This window comes from Bombus pyrosoma, linkage group LG11 (assembly GCF_014825855.1).
Source record: "Bombus pyrosoma isolate SC7728 linkage group LG11, ASM1482585v1, whole genome shotgun sequence".
In the NCBI taxonomy this organism is placed as follows: domain Eukaryota; kingdom Metazoa; phylum Arthropoda; class Insecta; order Hymenoptera; family Apidae; genus Bombus; species Bombus pyrosoma.
In genome coordinates, this window is record NC_057780.1 from 10,842,537 (window position 1) to 10,862,491 (window position 19,955).

General features: G+C 42.2%; 1 protein-coding gene across 3 annotated transcripts in view; it reads right to left on the minus strand.

Moving 5' to 3' along the window:
• Nucleotides 1-5,462: 5,462 nt before the first annotated feature.
• Nucleotides 5,463-19,955, minus strand: part of LOC122572439 (protein apterous-like) — a 53,860-nt gene continuing 39,367 nt past the window's right edge. For 2 of the 3 annotated variants that reach the window (XR_006318454.1, XR_006318453.1), the window contains exons 4-7: nucleotides 16,529-17,058; nucleotides 12,027-12,244; nucleotides 7,637-8,892; nucleotides 7,088-7,224 (exon numbers count right to left, since the gene is read on the minus strand). Coding sequence is in view for 1 of the 3 variants with exons in the window: in XM_043737389.1 (XP_043593324.1) it covers nucleotides 7,009-7,224; nucleotides 12,027-12,244; nucleotides 16,529-17,058 (964 nt within the window). In the remaining 2 variants the exon portion in view is untranslated. Of the gene's footprint in view, nucleotides 7,225-7,636; nucleotides 8,893-12,026; nucleotides 12,245-16,528; nucleotides 17,059-19,955 lie in introns of all 3 variants that reach the window. The other variant, XM_043737389.1, reaches the window with a different exon arrangement.

Genomic DNA, 19,955 nt, shown 5'->3' on the forward strand with positions numbered 1-19,955 from the left:
TCCGGGGCGTACGATCTTCCAAAGCGACTTCTCGTCGCGAGAGCAAAAATGGAAAAGAGAAATAAAAAACAAGAAAACGGGAATGAACCGCAGAAGGGAAGAAGCGAACGGGAACGAAGAGAGCGTGACGAACCGAACGAGGAAAAAGGGAAGAAAAAGCGGGAGAGTAGAAGAAGAAGCGAGGGAAAAAAACCTTCGTCGCCTCCCGAATCCTCTTGTCGAACGGTATTCAAGCGTATCGCGGGGCGTCAAAAGTCCTTGGGCAAAGGGTTGCGGTGCTCGGCCGCGTTCAGAGGAAGCGTTTCTCGGAGAGGAGCCGGCACACAAACGTGAGACGACGACGACAAGTGAGTTCCGACCCGAAGTCTCGTGTATATGTTCAGTCGAGATTCAACGAGAGCAAGAGACGTTGGAGAGGACAGAGAGGAAGGGATATGCATCGGGGCGTGGACAACGAGCCTCCGGAGAACCGCGTAGGCACTAAAAAAATCAAGGAGAGGAGTTTAATGAGCGGGTAGCGGCGAGAAATAATAACGTGACGAGGTTTATATACAAAAAGAAGAAACGACGAGACGATGGCGAAAAGGGGGCGGGTTGGCGGCGGAGGAGAACGGAGGGGTAAAAATCGACGCGCGGAGCACTCGCGTTGTCGCGCTTCATATTTTCGTTTCCGGTGAAAATAAATGCGGCCTCGATAAATTGGGAGCGACGCTCCAGCGGAGCTCGCAAACTCTCCATGTTTCGTTACGTTTCGCACCGGCGCAACTGGAAATAGAGAGAGCACCCACAGTTGGAATTGCCGTCGTCGAGAGGCTCCTTCCCGATCTTCAACCCATCGTGCACACTCGTCCAACCGCGCCTCGAAATGGGAATCGTCGATAGTTTACGTTGGCTGGCTCTTTCGGGTGTCGCGGTTTCCCTGTTTCGATGTGGATGTTGCCTCGGCCTGGTAAAAGAGTACTTTTCTTCAATGTAGACTGAACGTCGAGCTGTTGCAAGATCTCTCTTTCATTTCTCTAGATTTTTCTTTATAATAATTATTGTAATTACCGTGAAAAAAATTGGCGCGTCGTTGTATTAATTAGCATTTACGTAGATGCTAATTAATTAAACTCAAGTATATCAAATTTCGTATCATTTAGTTAGAGTACAAAAATTTGATAATATGAAAATGAATTTGCAGAATCCGATAAAAACACTGTTAGATAATAAGTGTAGCCTCTTCTTCAAAAAACTCTTCAGTTAACTCATCTTTGATAAATTAGATGCACACGGAAAGATCAAAGTCGAATGATCGAGCAGAAAGATGTTCGACGTCAAAACTGTTTGAAACATTAGCAGATAAGTCGTGCAACAACTTATGACTAACATGCAAATTTTTATTATCTTTCCTCTTTTATCGAACTTGTTATTTCACATGTTTACACTCATTATAGTTCATTAATTTGTAATTATACATAATTTAGATCTAAACATGCACAAGTTGTTAGTTTCAATTAGTTCTCTCTGTCCCAATCAAATTGCATGTAATATTCCAAGCATCGATGAAAACAATTTACGTTATAATCTTATATACGTATGTTTAAATCAGGGAACATTGGAGTTAATAAGGCAGTGTTCATATTTTTCTTCCATTATTTTAATGAATTCTGCTGACACGTCGATCGTGCATCTCGTATACGTTTAGAAACTCATATATGGGCCAAGTCATTGGCATATTACATCGAGAAATATTTAAATTCAATCAGGAATAATCAAGCGACTCGAACCGATCAGAAAAATGTGAGCACGAAAAATGTAAATATCTGTCATTTAATTTTTGTCCCATTATCACCCTATCGATATAACTCGTTTCTTCTTGAACGTTTCCATAAATTTCTCGGTTGAACTCATATTTTTCGAAATCGTAGAAACAATCTTCTCCCTTTTTTCAAACTTAAATCTGCTCTAACCTCTACTTTTAGCAAATTGATCGGAAGGCGAAACGAAATCCTCGATCGAATCAAAGATCATCATTGTTGTAAATTACTGAATTTTTCGATAAGTAACCGTGAAGTATGTTAGAAGAAAGTGCAATATACTGGGTTACAAAAGATTGTTTATTGTAACATTCCTTCTGCTACAAAAGACAACAACTACAACTAACAAAGAGTAGATTTCACAATGAAGCAGTTCGAAACAAAATGTTTGAAATAGAAAACTATCAATAACTTGACTATTTAAGAATGAACGAACTTTCTCTGTTTTGCAACATAAGTATGTACTTCTGTCTTGAATGTATCCTCTTCTTACCTGTTCGCTCTTATTCCAACAATTGTTTTTCTTACTATAACATCCAACACGATCGCTTATTTCGCGAAATACAGTACACCACTGTCATCGGCGACAAACATCAGAAACGAGTCGTGGAACCGTCAGAACGTTCCCAACTTAACCATCCTCGCGGCTGTATTAATTAAAAACCATCGAAATGGCCGACGTCGGAATTACAAGGCTCCGACGTTCGTTGCAGCGCGACCCATTGATGGGCCAAGGTTAAGCAGCGAATGGAGGCGGAGAGGCGGCGTGGCACCCGAGGAGGAGCAAGGGTTCTCACATTTTCTTCTCACGTTGGAAACAATGCTCGTGGAACCGTGGTGGTTTCGTCGGACGATAAAACGAAAACACACGCAACAACGACGAACGTACGCCATTCCGTTCGCATTCGGGGACCGTTCATTCTCCTGTTCGATCAGGCATGATCGAGGGACGAACGAGAGATTCCTAGATCCTCCGGTCCGATGTCCGTGCCTGGCGTCTACCGTGTCCTCTGACCGGTTCGAAGGATCGAGATGTCGATAACGCGAATGATCGATGCCAGGCAACCAACGACACCGAGGAAACGACTGTACGTCCATTGACAGTGTTCCACCGGTGTCGATCCTAGGCTACGTCTCATTTACTTCGTTAAACGCATCACGACTTCTTCGTGCAGCCGATCCCCCGTCCTCCACCGACCTGTCTTCTTCGTTCGTACACGTCGCGCCGGGCAAACGTCCAACGTGTCCTCGACTCTGTGGATCGTTTGTTAAACGAGCACTCGCTTTCCGGTATTTTTGGATATTCTCGAAACCTTCCCATCCCCACTGACGAGTATTTTCGGTGGACGGGGAATTGATGTTCTTCTGGAATTTTGATGTCTGATAGGCGGTTCTGGAATATGGCAGGACTGGACCCGTTTGATGGAGAATCTTGAATATATTTGAGGGAAATTTCGTTAATCTTTAACTAGTACTTTTGGGATTCTGGAACAACCCAATTGTATCTCCTTGCCATGAATAAATTCATAGAAGCAAATTATTTAACCTTTTTTTAAGAAATTGAACATTAATTATGCATGTGGACGATGAATTTCAAATGAGATATTTTCTTTTCACCGTAGTAATTAGAGGATCAGTTGTTGAAAAAGTTTCACAAAAATATTTCCAAGTTTCGGTCGACGTTGATTTGGCTTTTGCTTTCGATTCTTTTGTTTCGCGTTGGTCCACGATTTTTATCCAATCAGAAATACGTGCAATGAATAATCTCCTTTCGAAATCGCAGAGGTCCGTGCGTCAGCCGCTTACTCAGCAACTATAATGCAACTGAATGCATATTGTATGCACCTTCCTATCTTGCATGTTAGTTTTTTGCATTTCCGTTATCCTTCTCTGTGTTGCAGCTTCCTACCGCAAACAGTTAATATTCTCTCAGTGTCGAAAAACTAAATTATACACCTATCAAGCATGTACGCCAAAGCTGTTAAGCTCTAAACGTTACTACTCTCGGGAAATTAAACATTGATTTATGGCAGTGAATATTTTTATAGATTTTTATTAATTCATCGTGGAAATATTTTCTTGAGTAGGTACATCAACGTCTGTTATTTATAAAATCAATTTGTTTGACGTACCTATAGATATTTTAATAACAATCGCGTGGACTGTAGCCATTTCTAATATCAGATAACGACGATCTGGGTGACTCGATTAATATAATTCGATTCGTTTTTATTCCATTTCACTGTCTGATTTATCGTTTCGTAACCATCTTTCGCGAGTAATCTGATGTATTTGACATAATGTATATAACATTTATAGTACAACATAGTCAGCGAACAATAGAAACCCTAAAACGGAGTCTTCGTGATCTTAATTTTCCAGAATTTGCTAATTTTTCCTAAGAACATTTCAAAAATCAGTCGTCGTCATCGTCATGAACAACTGGAAAGTCAAATTATATAAAATTACCAGCCTTTAACATAGACCTCGATATTAATTTCTTCCACCCTCAACAGAAGTATTATTCATAGTAAAAAATTATTCATTACGAACAAATACGTTACTCCACGCTCCTTGTTGTCAAATAAAAATCCCCAAAATGGTAGCACGTTAATCTTTTATTTTCAGGCTTCTTTGAAGAGTACTAAAAACATTTCAAAAAACCAACGAATCTCACGAATTCATCCATTTCAAACGAACACGCCGTTTGACACAGCTCGTTATCAAATTGGAACAAGCAAAACGACGACGCGCGCGTTCAGGCCGCACCGTATCATCGTTTCGAATATCGCGAGCGAGTAGCACGGATGCTATTAAGCCCCATTAGAAAGATTGCGGTGTTGAAGATGTGGAAAAAAAATGGTAAAAAGAGGCGGCCCTCGACGCAGGCAAAGTTAACGAGAAATTTCTTTTCCCGCGCGTACAAGAGTCGAAGATAATTTGCACGGAATCAGCCTTGCGTAATTCGGATTGACGTGCAACGTGTAATTTTAATTTTAATGTTCGCCACTCACGGGATGCGCACTGCTCCTCTAGTTACGCGTAACAGGGTCGTTAAATCGGCTGCCAGTCTTATAAAACCTCGCCCTCACCCCGCCAGTAAATTTCAAGCGCAGAAAACGCCTGTGCCGTTGATTCGAATGTTTCCTACTTTTCCCTCGTTTCCCTCCATATGCGCATATGCATATATTCCGCACGAACGTTTCGTGAAATCGTGTACTTTTTAAATATGCTTCGTTTTTTCTTTTATAGAGATCAGTTTTGTAGATAAGATTTTATGAAGAAGTTACTTTCTATCGAGCGAAATTTTTGTTTTTACAGAGGATCTTAGATCTTACATTCTCTAGCTAAATAAATAATTTTTTTAAATAAATATTTCCTTTAGTTATTATCTAAGTATTTGGATCTTTCGCCCTTTCTTGAGATACGTAAAGAAATTTTTTCGTCAGCTATCTCGTCAGTCACAGAGATATATTTTCTTATCTCTTTGCGAAGGAACCAATTTGATATTTTATTTTCCTTCTTCCTCTAAAAATCTGACAATCGGAATTTTAATACGTAGTCGCATGAAAAACTGTGAATCCGATGTTAAGGATAGACAAGGCAAGGGATGTGAAACGGTGGCAGAGGGTTTACAAAGAAAAAGTCGAGAGAGGCAGCGAGTATATTGTCAAAATATATTCAATGAAAAAATCATCTTGTAAAATTAGACAATCGTTCCATTCGTTACAGGGGTATTAATAATAGGAGTGATAATAATAATAATCGACGTCATCATTATTACCTTGCCTAACAGAACCGCTACCGAATGCAATTAGAATCCCTACAACCTATAGCGGTGCCTTAAGAAATTCGAGGAACGTCCTTTATTTACAACAATTATCGTGAAATTTACGCCAAGGATTCGCGTTCGGGCGCGACGCGAGCGGCAATTCATTCTATCCCTCATTCTTCTTCGATTTATTCCTTCCTCTTCTCATTCTTTACTTGAGCAATAATTACAGTCACACTCGTTAAATTCACGCTCGACGCGCCCGAATTTATTTATAAATAATATATATATTTATATATTTATATATTCGTATTTATATATACTCGACGTTAAAACCCAACGTTTCGCGCGACACGAAACACACTGGAGTTCTTTGTTTAATTATCAATTTCGATAACTCTTCGTTCACGCGTTTCAACACATGAGTCAATGGTTCGTCGTTGATATTGATCGTCGAGACGCGTTGGATCGAGTTAATCGTAACGATACGGAATCCCTCAATCGTAACCCTTCATCACCTTGATTCACATAACGATAACGATTACGAAATATTATTGTGTACGTACATATAATCGTTTAATGCATTCATTTATTTAAACACGCAATACCAATAGGAAAGTATTACGTTCATGCTCCTTCTACTAACCTCATGGAAACGTTGGATTTTCACACAGCACTGGTAAGGTTTGTAACCTTTAACTAGGCTTACCTCAAAACGCTTATAACCAATAAATAGACATCGACAACTAATTACAAACGCTTCCGAGCCGGGTGTACTACATCGACGTGTCCCATCGAAATGTGCACCCTTCGTGTGTACGTATTTCCGTGTAATCGTTCGTGCACATGTGTCGCGAAATTCACCATAATGTGACAGAAAACTGTAGTAAATCAAGCTCTCTTCGCTCATGCCTCGCTTACAATAAATACACCTTTTATACCGTTCAACTAATCGATTCTTCTTTATTGTACAACATCCATTTTCCCCCAGATCGAACGCCGCTCGGTCCACATGGAGAACATCCTTGCTAGGAAAATCTTATTTTCACCCTTTCACTCGTCTCACGTTTCTCATCATTGTTACCGTGTTCCGTGTAGGCGTAGCGAGCTACATTGTATTGGATCAATAGATCCACGTATTTGCGGGAAAATCTCGTAAGAAACGGTTCGTCAAGAACGAAACAACTTCTTTTTCTTCGCACAGCTTCCTACCGAACCCTTTAAACGCGAGATACCACTCGTTCCGACGAATAAATTATTCACAGTGTCGTTGATCGCGCGTTCTTAAGGACAAAGAAAGTCGTGGATTCACGTAATCGAATAAAACAGTCCCTCGTTTCGTTGCGTGGCATCGAACTCGCGAATTCTCGACCACGTTAACGGCGGGCGTTTTACGAATCGTTCGGCTGGCCTGTCCCGGAAATGGAATTTCGGAGATCACGCGCAGTCCAAGGACGCCAAGGACGCTGGACTGTGCGGTCCGCCCAGCATGAATGGAGGACTCATCGGCGGTCCACCGCTTCCGGTGCTGTTCCCATAAAGCTCAAGGTCGCCAAGGGAACCGCCGTCCACGCTGCCGTCGCATTTGTCCGACTTCCCCTCCTGCTTCAGCACCATGCGCCGCCATTTTGCGCGGGCGTTCTGGAACCAGACCTGCGAACACATCGAAACCACACCGTTGAATGTACATATGTATCGCGTATCTTCGCGTATTCGATGCTTCAGCCGCGAGTGCTGATCGAAGAGAGAGTGCGCGGAGAGACTCGTGCACCGGATACCCGATGAATGTTACTATTCTTCTACGCTTTCGAGTGCATTTTTCTAGTGTTGTTGATATATTTGTTCGCGGATACTTTCGAGTGTTTGCTCCGAGCCTCGTTAGAAAGTCGATGAAATGATATAATAGATTATGGAGAGCTTGCAACTAGCATATTTTAGGTGTATTAGTCTGTAGCATGGAGTGTTTGGTTTTGGAGTATCAATTTAGTAACGATCTCAGTTCTTAGGAAATATTTTTACTCTCTGTACATTATTTTTCTTAGATTGATTTAAATGTAAGAATTACCTCTTTCGTGTATAATCGTAGCTTTTCAGATTTTAGCTGACAGAGAACGCTTCTTTTTGGGGATTTAATCGAATATGTCTCTTTAAAAATCGGACATTAACGCCGGATTAGTGATTGCTTCCTCCATTTACGCCGTGTATTTAGATTTGCAAATTGCAAAGTTGGAAGGCATGTTTTTAACCCTCTACATTTTAAAATCTTCTTTCCTCCATTTTCCTTTGGTTTCGCCATCCTCGAAAGAACATCGCCTAAAAAGGAGCACACCCCAATTTCTCCCATGCCTTTACCACGCCTCGTTGCACCTGACGACGAAAAGAAACGCGGGACAAAAGGAGGTGGAGGACAGTCGCAGTGAAGAGAATGGTCGAGGAGGACCAAAAAGCTCGCGCGCCACCAATATATCTTCATCGAGGGGGCGCACTCGGAATACAGAGGGAGAAAGAGCGTGCAATTTAAATGCAACCACACGCGCAGTGGCACGTCAACGGGCCAGGCTCTGGCTAGGATAGCTACATCGTCCACACAATGCAACAATATATAATGCCACGATACACAGCCTCGAGCCTCTCCCTCTCGCCACTCTACCCTCTGTTCCCGATAGATAAAAGACGGCCTCGATACACGGATCCGGCGTCGCCATTTTCAAGAGAGTCTCCTCCCCCGCTAACTGAAAACCAGCAGAGACTTCCAACCGACACAACCTGGGTCTCCCCTTCGTGGTCGAAGCGTGTACGAGTGTTTCTCCCTGTGGCGAACTCGCAAACTCTCGCGCGCGCGCATGTTTGTATTATACATACCTATAACGTGGTTGCCACTGTGTAGGTTGTGTGCACGTTTGTACATGTGTATGTAGGTTTGTACGGAGTTTGAAAGTATCGGTGGGTTAGGTACGCGCGTTCTCGTGTATTCGCACATGTATACATAGAACGAAGTACGTAGAGAGACGAGAGGAGTGCGGCGACGAACGCAGCCGCGGCGAATGAGCGAGTATTCGTGCGTTTCGCGATCAATATCAAGCAAGATGGCGACCAAGAACCCTACGCCGCACCGAATACAATAGGCCGGCTCTCGCGCCTCCTCCCCTGGCCAACCCGACGACCCCCAAGCCTTTTCTCTTTCTCTAGATCTTCTGCCGGTTGCTGCCGGCGCCATCGAGTCACCGCGCGCTTCTCTATGTCTGCCTGGATCCACGTGAAGAGGCTGTGCTTCACGGGTGCACAGAGCCGCACAAGGATTTCGAGGATCTCGTTCTTTCGCTAGAATAGAAGGAGTCGCTTCCACAGAAACGGGTTAACTTTATTGGGTGAAGATCGGGGATGGCGGGGTGGGACGTGGTTTTGGTGCGTGCAGAGGAATGTTTCTAAGAGAAACTGAAAATCGTTTTTGTCGTAGATTCAGAGCGATTATAATGCAGATTTTATGGACTATGTAAAAGTAGTTTGAACTTTCATGCCGATTTCTCTGATTGTTTTCGAAGAGCGCTAATTTTAAAGGATGGAAAGAGTTGTTTAATCTTCAACCTCTTTTTTACATTGACGATGTCATTCACGTTTTGGCGATCGATTCCTTTCTTTGCAACGAGGGAAAATAATCTTCAACGGAACGTGGTGTGTGATAAATTACATCGTGTTACAGTAATATGATCGTAAATGAAACAAAGATCAAATGAAGATTTAGAAACGAATTTTACGGAAATTAAGGAAATCAATTCATTGTCAAATTCGTGTTCGATCTATGGCTCCATCATTTGTCAATTCGATTTGTCGGTTATACGAATTTTCTACGAATAAGGGACCAACTAATTTCAAAATCCTATCGCAATAAAATGTCTCCATACCACCAAAACCCATAAACCCTTCAAATCTTCCCGGAACAATACCAAACTCCATAAACCATCCTTCTTAAGAGCCTCCTAACCCGAAAACGAATCCGATTAATTCGCCATAAAAACTGCGAAGCAACCACAAAATAACCGGAAATGATTTCGCACATAATCACACGTTTAGGTCCGTATGTCCAGAAGTCAGTCGGGTCTAGTCAGTCCGGTGGCAACGATTTACGGTCAGACAAATGCTCGTTCACGACGATCTTCGATTCGGCGGATCGATCGACTGAAGTTTCGGAGGCTGGTCTTAACGCGCTGAGACGTGTGTGTTCGCACGTTACACCCGTCCCGGTTCACGAAATAGATTCCTGGCCCGTGTAATTTAACAGTAGTGGGTTAACGAGGGCAGAGCGCGGCGCTCGTTACGACAAAACTTGCCCGGCCGGAGATTTTGAGTAGCGGCGGATTGACGGAGGGCCATAATTACGGGGAAAGGCCACAGAGGCTCGTCGACGGAAATATCACCGTGGCCCATGCGGTTCTTTTACCTCAACGCGCCGCCGGCAGCACGCACTAATTGGGAGAAGCGCGCGCGTACGTCTCCACCGCGCGCGGTTCACCCGCCACGTGAATATTTTTATAGGAGTCCCTGGCAAGCGTGACGACGACCGAAAGCCACGCACAAGGGGTGCAGGGAGAGTGAAAAAAGAGGAAAAACGATCGAACCACCGGCTATCCATCTTCCAACCGCGATTTTTGTCTGCACCTTTTTTACCCGCCTCTGGAAACCTCCGCGACCCTCCCGAAACCGCAGACCCGGCCTCTTCCCTCCTCGTCTACGGACACCGATAGTTATCTATTCGAAACAACGTCTTTCCGTCGCGACGATCTTTTTACTCCGTTTTTCGTTTTACTTGCGTTGCCTCGTTTTTCAAGAAAGTAATATTAAGGAAAATAAGAGTTTGTATTGGAAATGGGGGAATTGAAAAGTGAAAGTTTTTTAGTCGACTTTCGACTCTTAATACTGCTGTGTTCTTTGAATCATTTTAGGATCGTAATGGAATTTGGATTATTTCATTTTTCAATTCTTATATAATATGTAATCACTGTTTGCCTATGATCCAACGATACCAATCGATAATTAAATAAAATCGCCATCAACGTATGGAAGGAATTATTTTACAAGAATGAGGAGAGTACGAATTTATCAAGAATCTAGTAAATTGTCGAGCGTATTAAATGCTCAAAAATATGTTCAACCTCCTTTTGATTAATGAACTTATGCAGAAACGAAGATAAATGGAGAAAGCTACAGACATTTCACCAAAGTAAGAGGATGATCGATACTGAGAAAACAATCAGCCTATTTATCTTTCACGCAAAAATGAATCACCGTCTGGCCTAGATCGCAACGTAGGATCTCAGGGAAACGGTAGGACGACGATTTTCCCCGGGACCTTCTCTTTTCGCGTACTAACAATCTCTTCTATCTTTAACCTACCGCCGCGTGTTCCACGTTTTCAAGTGCCGCCGAAATAAACGTAACACGGTCGCATAAATTCCAAAGACACCGCGGCTGGATCGAACAACACGAAGAGGGAACGCAACGATACAATCTGTCCGAAACGACGTAGCCGAAAAGGTCCCGGGGACAGTTTTAGCTGGCCTATGAAGGGCGTCATGCGTCATTGACGGCGTGCACTAATTGGAGGAGGCCGGTGCACGCCCGACGCGAATACTTTTCCCGCGAACCGACCCTGTAAATTTCCTTTTAATTGCGCATCAAGACGATTCCACGCCTCTAAATATTTTGTCTAGCGTGGAAATACGGTGGAACGTTCAATGTGTAGACGATTCAGAAGATTGAATTTGACAGAAGATGATGTGCTTTATACATAAGTATAGTCGTTCGTAAGAATTTTTGTACGTTTTACAAGGGGACTGTTCTTGTTCAAATGAATTAAATCTTCGTATAATTTTGATCAATTTATAGTAACGAAGAACACATAGAGTTTGATTAAAAACAACTCATGATGAATTGGTAATTAAAAGTAGCACTTACTATCATCTTCTTACGCTAAGTTTCTCTATGGTTCAATTCAAATAAGCAAGTTGATAATTACTAATTGCTATAAGGAACACGGTATATATTATAACGAATAATATAAGAGCAACTAAATTATATTAATTTTCGAAAATCTAATTTTAAACCCACGTCGTTAAAAATCATATTATAAAATTAAGAAGTATCCAATGTGTCGCCAATACGTCTATACGTTTCAGGAAGAGCATAGTCCCAATTAATTAACTCCGAAGAAAGCCACTCTTAGGCCAAGAAACCGATTATATATTCCACAATATCAATGTGCATCGAACCTCCATCCAGAGCACTGTCAACCAATAACAAATAACAAATCTTCCCAAGGCAAAAGCGGACACACGTTCAAGTAATACATCCCGCGAATCATCAAACGTCGCAAAACTCGATTCCACGATTAAACTCGAGCAAATGTAGCACGAAACGAAGACTATGGCTATGGCTTCGTCACCAGATCGAAAGCTTACCTGTAACACCCTTTTTGGCAAGCCAGTTTTCTGGGAAAGTTGCTTGAGATCCTTCGCGTCCGGATTGTGATTGATCGCGAAGTAACTCTTCATCGTCCTTAACTGGTGATGCTTGAAACTCGTTCTCATTCGTTTTGTTCTACTATTAGAACCAGGTATGCCGGGAGTCGCCGGTCCTCCTCTACCGAAGGGCATATCTATGTAGTCCGCGTTCAAATCTGCAACATAAATTCCCAACATCCGGATTATGCGTCTTAATTAAACACCGGTGTCGCGGGCTATTTTTGAAGCCGCCCGTATCGCCTGTATCAGTTAGGGGGATCTTTTCCCGGCGGCGGTGGACCGAACCTCTCTTCGCGCGCTAAGGGTTGGACCCGGCTTTGGATTTATGTCTCGCTTTACACGCAGTTCGTCTCGCCGATACCACGGAACGTCAATATCGCCGCGGCTTTATTTACCATCGTTTATCGTTTACCGACTAATTGTTTAAATGAAAGGGTTAATGATATGGAGGTTTGATAGGGAAGATTTGTGTTTACTCGGTTATACTTTCTTTCGGTTAGATTATTTGGAAGTTTGTCAGTCGTGGATTTTCTAGATATACTGTGCAGTATTCGGCAATCCTTTTGAACTGATTTTGCCATTTGTTCTACTGTTTTTAGAAATCAATAAAATCGAACGAATGCAATCTTTTTATTAGTGCATTCAATATCAGGTGAAAAGTTATTATTTGCAGTGCTTATAAATAATATAATGTTAAAAATAAATTCGCATGGAATGAAACTTCCTTCCTTTAAGACCCGCTAAGAATGAAATTCAAGGAAACTGGAACATGTTTTCCCTCCCAAATTTCTATCTTCTCTTTGTATTCCCATCACCTATCAATTTCACTGCTTCATAGCAAACACGCTACCGAAAAATCTGATCGAAAATCAAAAGCGATAGGGGGCGACGTTGGTAGCCGACGATCACGCGTCTCGATCGGAAATAAAGTTATCGTGGCAACAATTGCGGGCTCTTGAGGCAATGCGAAGAACCGTCGGAAGCGGCAATGCGGCTGGTCGCGACTCTAGCGCTGTTTGATGTGTATCACAGCTCATTAGCTCCTCGAGTGCAAACAAGAAGGGTGATAGCGTATGCGAAAGACCAGTGGATACACGGCCAATTACAACTCTATGCAGCAAATAGTTTGCAGACACGATACCTCATTCCGGTATATCTATCCTGTCCCCGAGACTTCGCCAGTCCACCAGAGAATAAAGCGACGCTCCGACAGCCGTCCAGCCAGATGCCGGATCGATAAGATCGAGATCGATCCTCTATCGCGTGGAAATCTACGAAACCGCTGACTCGTTCACGATGAACGACCGTTCTTACATATTTTTTTTCTTTTTTTTCTTTGCCCGTTCATTCGCTACCGTTCGCTATCTGAACTGGATCCTGCGAACTTCTGCCGCTCAGTTGATGAACTGTTAGATCTCACGGAGATCTTATGAGAATTTCTAATTACCGCGTTAGACGATTATTTGGAACCGTGAGAGAGTATCGATATTCCCTCTCCTATTTTGCTACTATTAAAGACTCTATACTATACAATCATGCTTCGTGATGTATTTTATGAAAAATGGAGTTGAGATTGTTGAACGACTTATTTTCATTACTGTAACGATCACTTCTGATAAGATCAAATTTGTTATTGAATGGATTCAATCTTTTAAATGATCGTATCAGATCATCAATCGTATCAGATAGTAAAAAGTATAAATAGCTGAAGTAGGAAGAGCTAGCATATCTTAGAAATTGTATTAATTCCAAGGTTAAACGAGTTGGAAATATCTCACAAAAAAATCCAACACAACCTCGTCTGATCTGAAACATTGTCAAACGACCACCACACGTTCTAAAACCAAGCACACCTCGAGATAAAAGGAAAAACTGGAAGAAATTCTAGTCGAAGAGGCCCGACGACCTTGCCAGCGAAGAAGGTCCAATCGACGAAGGCCCCCCCTATCAAATTATTTTATTTCAAACGATAAATTCTCGCGCGAGGCTATCCAGCCAGCAAACAGAACAAATAATTTCCAGTCATCCGTGGGTCCCGTGTCGAGACATCATCGTTCGCGGGCACGAACCACGAGATCTTTTTCACAGGAAACAGCCAAAAGAAAAGGACCCAGAGAAGAAAGAAAGAGGAAGAAAATGAAGGAACAAAAAGAAAAGCAGAGGAACTGGTCCCGGGGTAGAGAACGGCGCACGGCCGGTGGTTCGTCGAGGCGACTCGTCTCTGGTCCCTCCTCTGTTCCCACGGTCGGTCAACAATCGAAATTAAGTTCTCGAAGGCGGAGAAGGAAGCTGCCGCAGCGCGCTGCCCACGCGCGACACGTACACGCTTTGTTGGGATTGGATTCGTGAATTTATGTCGCGGCGACAAATTTTATCAGGGTTCGGTGGCAAACACCACGCGCCCACGCGCGCCCGTAAATCACCGGCGGAGCACACACCTCTCGGGGATTCGTCGTGTTACGTGCGCGTACCGCGCGATCTCTGACCGCGTGGCCGGGGCCCTCGTACCAACGTCCACCGATCCGGGACCCTGCAGCTCGTGTAAGAATTTTCGTGCACGCGATCGCGATCGTGCCCTGACACCGACGATTGAAAATCCTCGGACCTGATCTAGGTACACTTTGGAACTGTTCTTAAAACATGGATGCAGAGGAATGGTTAAATGCGAGTTGGCATGAAGTCTCTATATGGTGATTCGAAGCGGTTAGATTACAGTTACAAGGAACGTTATGTGGACAATTTGGATTGCTACGTAGTTAAGAAGAACGTCGATGAAATTAAGATGAAGTATCTTCTAAGTTTTAGGTAACATTGATTGTTTGGAATGAAGAAATAGGAATTGCTCGTAATTTTATGTGATATCTACTCTATTGGAGGCGGAGTCTTCCACGTTGATTTGACCAAAGTCATTAAGTTACGTCGAACGTTATATGAGGCCTTCTGATAATTAATAAGATCGTTGATAATATTAAAAATCGAGATATATCTTTTAAATATCATTACTTGTTTGTAATACAGGAATTTTGTCATTGTCTTATCGAGCTATAGCTTTCCATGTTGATCATTAACAATTTGTTTTGTGCTGCGGTTAAACGATACGTTTAAAGTTCTTTCTCATCTTAGATTAATTAAATACGGAGAATATATGAATATTAATTGATCTTGTGTCAGGGACGACTCAAATTTTGATAAATAAGATTAGCGTTATTGATTGTTAATAAAGCTTGATTGCCTAATTTGTATAGATAAGTGGTTCAAAGGTTAGCACAACGATAGAGAGAATTTTCTGGCGTGTGTTTCGGTATAACAACGTTAAAAGTAATAAACGTTAATTTAATGGAGCAAAAATAATGACTCATTGACGAATTACAATGTTTTAGCGCAGCTTAATTGAATTGCGATAGGCACGCAGTTTTCGTGCTATTAATTTTTCAAGATGAGAAGTTCAACAACACTGAGCGCCTCGTTTTTCAAAGCTACTGACGCGGTTTGCGATATTTTCTTGTTAAGCAAACATTCGACCACTTCACGGTCCAAAAAATCGTACAGCAATTTTGCGGAGTTACACGTCTAGTGCTTTCTAATTGCAAACCATGATTATTGCGTGATACATTCCAGCACAATGCTCGTACAACGTGTTTCTATTCCAATTTGCATCTGTTCTATCGGGTACGTTTCACCTTCATTTGCGATCGAATCTCTGAAACATGTCTACACATACGTACACTATTCGCTGCCAGAATGTTAATTCGCGCGTGAAGAATTTCTCTAAAATAACTTTTGCATTCCTCGAGGGACAATGTGCAAAGCTTTTTATAAATCTGGTACGTGGTGCAACCGAGAAAGCGATGAATCACTTTGCAGCTGTTAGGATGGCCGCAAAATCGTCCAACAGCATGCGATACAAAACAAAATAATACGCTTCGGAAGAATAACGAAAAACAATGCGACCAAGTTCCCTTCGAATATTCTAAAACACTGGATTACGCTTGATAGAAGAAACGATCCAGATAATTCGTAGGCACAAATTCTTCTTTCTAAGTCACATAATTCGATGAAAGTGACGAGTGATTAGGAAATATACCTATTACTGTATAAATATATTCTGCTGCTGCTTGTTACATGGAAGCTAAAAATATAAAGAAACAGTTAATTTAAAATTCTGTTACCTCGGAAGATTGTTTAGCCAAAAATTTAAAGAAATAAGAGAGTGTATGGTATTTTTCTTGAGAATTAATTTGAAGTTAATCATAAAATTAATAGGAGATTAAGTGTAGCGCTTAAACACGAACCTATACGAGAATTATGACTTAGAAATTAAGGAATCAAAGAACTACGGCTTTACGGTAAAACGAGTCACTCTGTAGTTCGTTTCTTCCATCAAGCACATCTTTGTTTTTCCCCAAAACTTTTGATCAGATACGGGTAACGACACTCACCTATGTTGGCGGTCATAGCTTCGAGATCCTTGGGTTTCCTCTTCCTAGGCCTACCCTTCTGTCTTGGCGGCGGCACGACGGCGGCGCCATTGAAGTACGGTACCTTGGGTGGTGAGCCTGCGTCGGGTATGGATGGCGTCGAAGGTTGAAGCGGTACCGGGCTTACGTGGCTGTGGGGATGCTGAGGATGCATCGAGTGATGCGGGTGAGACGGATGGGAGGGATGATGATGATGGTGGTGAAGGAATTCCGGCGAGGGGAACGGTTGACCGGGATAGTGCGGACCGGGCGGATAAACCGGAACCGGAGGACTCTGGGACGGGTGTAACTCCGCGCCCATCTCGTAATGCAATCGACAGAGCACTGCGCCATCCCTCATCCCGAAGTGATCGCCCTTGGTCAGCGGAACCGCACAGGCGGCACACGAGAAGCAACGGACATGGAACACCAAGTCTCTGGCTCGCATCACCAGCTCCGAGGCCAGGATCGCTGCGTGGCATCGGGCACATCGTTTCATACTGCCAAACATTCTGAAAAAATTTTGATTTAAAGTTATATATGTGGGGACAATGTGTTTTATTTTGAGAATATTCATTAAACAAGGAAGATTAATTCTTTACTACTTAAAAGTGAGGTATTTTAACTGATTTTTATACTTGAATCCTTAAAATGTAGGTAATTTTAAGTTCGTTTCTTTTTTTTCAATCACTATCATAAAAACGTTCAAATTTTTCAGCAATACGAACATGTTCTTTTATTAAGACAAAACCGTGATTATACCTATATATTAGCTCTAATTAGCCATGGATAACATATTGAGGTAGATATGAAGTATCTTGTTGAAAGCGCCATATGAACGACTGTGCAATAAAATATCTCACTCATATACATATTGGGATGGTTTAAAAGAATTCTTTTGTAATTATCGAATAATCCCTGTAACGTAAGTGACAGTTTTAAATATATATGATAATAACGACATAAATGTTGTTTTACACACATATAATATATCTCTAAAATAATATGATGTTTCAACGGGCAATAACTTGGCCTAAAGTAGCCCGATCCTTAAGCTCCCAATTTGCAAGACGATCACACAGCCCGGTTAAAAAGCCAGGGTAACTAAACGTTCTAGCAAAGTTACGCCGCTTTTGGTCCGTGGGGCATATCTTTGGAACTAAACCGGCCAATTAACAGGGCAAGAAATCGGGCGACGTTGGTACAACGCCCGCCGACACCGGGATACATACAAACAGATCGAACCGGCGGCCATAACAAAAATAACCAAGAAATTATCGTAACTGCGGGATGCAGGCGGCGCCCATTTTTCCATTCACTTTAAACGATACAAACACATCCGCATGGGGAATGTTTCTCATCGTCCGAGATATCCACCGTGTCCCACAGATAGGGTTCCGTTAAATCGAGAGAAAAAAAGAAGGAAAAAAAAACGAAAGAAAGGAAAAAGGCAACCGGCAAGCAGATAAACAGCCACCGCCAGAGAAGTGTCCGTGGCACGAACGTGGATCGAAGTGGAACAGAGACAGAGGCGACACATAGAAACTCAGTGATATCGCGAAGGTAGGGAAGGGACACGTATGGTAAACCGCGGTGAAGCAAAAGGGCGGAAAGGGAAGGAATATGCCGATGCAACGGGTACCGTGACATCGCTACTGCATTAGCGGCACCCTGCAGTCTCCATTACCGAAGCCGGTCGACTATCTACCCGACATCCACCACGGCTACCTACCTAACCACCTATCTCACTCTCCACCTCCTCCCAAATATATTACGTCGCCTCGCAGCCGTACTAAAGAACCTAGATAGAGACGTGCCCGATCTTATAACCCTGATGCCACGTCGGATCCAGTCTCCGTTAAGTTGCTCCGCACCATATAGAAATATATGGTAGGCATAATCATGGTGTTTCAGACGTATGTAGAACGATCCTCGAACCTGGGTCATTATTGGTTAGTCTTTGAGGTGTTCTGAGACGAATGTTTCAAGAATAATGAGAGAAAAATGGCTCGGCCGTAATGTTGTACACAATTGTCACTGAAATTATTGTTCGTGTATATCGTTTAGATATTTTCATTTGTATCTGAAATAAAGAGAAACGTCTCTCTATTACTTGGGACCTAAATAAAGAGAAAATTGCATCGCTTTGAAAAATATCGCAGAGAAGATCGAGTATATGCAAATAAATTTAAGTAGCACTACAGATTACTAAATTTTCTTACAATATGTTTTAAGCTATGATTCAAAGAAACGCGAATTGTGTAAAAGCGTGAGGTTGAAGCAGAGACTATTTTATAGTAGAGACGGTTTTCCTTTTGATCTCCCTCGAATCATGTCAACACGCGTAGCCAGACAATGATTTTTCTGAGATCGACGCGATATTGATGGAATGAATAGGGAAATGCGGGAAAACAAAAGGAGGATGTGGCCACGCGAAATCGTGCACGCACCGCGGAGCAACGATCTCAACAATTGGAAAACGAGAAAATGGAGAATAACGATCAGATATCGCGTAACGGAAAAGCAAGCCAGACTCCGCGTAACGAGTTTCGTTGTTTCTCGATGGAACAACGACTCGGTTTGCTCGGTATTCTCATCTCGAAAAGGGAACACGTTCGATGCATACCCTGTTCGATAACACAATGAAATGCAAACAAGATTTAAAAAAAGCAACCCATTCATCTAGTATCTCCATTAACACGGTCTGTATAGTGCATTAAATCTACATAAAGCTTGTTTAAACTGTCTTTACTCTACCAAGCATTTTAACAAATAAAGTTTCTTCTTAATTAATATACATTACGTTCTATTAATAACAATAAATGAATAACAAATCAAATTACTTAATATTATACATTCAATTTTTCCCAAACAAATATTTACGTCCAAAATAAAACGAGAAAGAAAAAGAAGGAGGAGGAGGAAGAATGTAATCTAATTGTCATAACGTTGCATGTACGCAACCTCTACACGTTATCTCGCTGCATAGTTCTAAATGAGTTAATAAAAATTCTAACATATTTATTTGATTGCCTACCTAAATTCAGCAGCAAAGCAACGAACGATAACAAAAGATTCTTTTCTCCAAACAAACACCTTCAACAATCCTCAGAAGAAAAATAGCAAAGATGAAACTGTTATTGTATAAACTCGAAAGAGGGCCAATCGGTTACCCAACATGCTCGAATGAATCCGATTAGGCAAAAATACGCGGAGTTATCCTGCTGAGCGCAAACCAGACTACCGCAGCCATTGTATTCTATATGTGTAGCAGGATTGGGGCTGTCAATAGGATCAGAACAACGATAACAATGTGTCTCGAGTCAAGAGACCCTCGACGACTAGTAGATCCGCCGTGCCTAATCCATTAGATTAGGTTTAGGTTTTACCAGGGACCAGGTTAAATCCC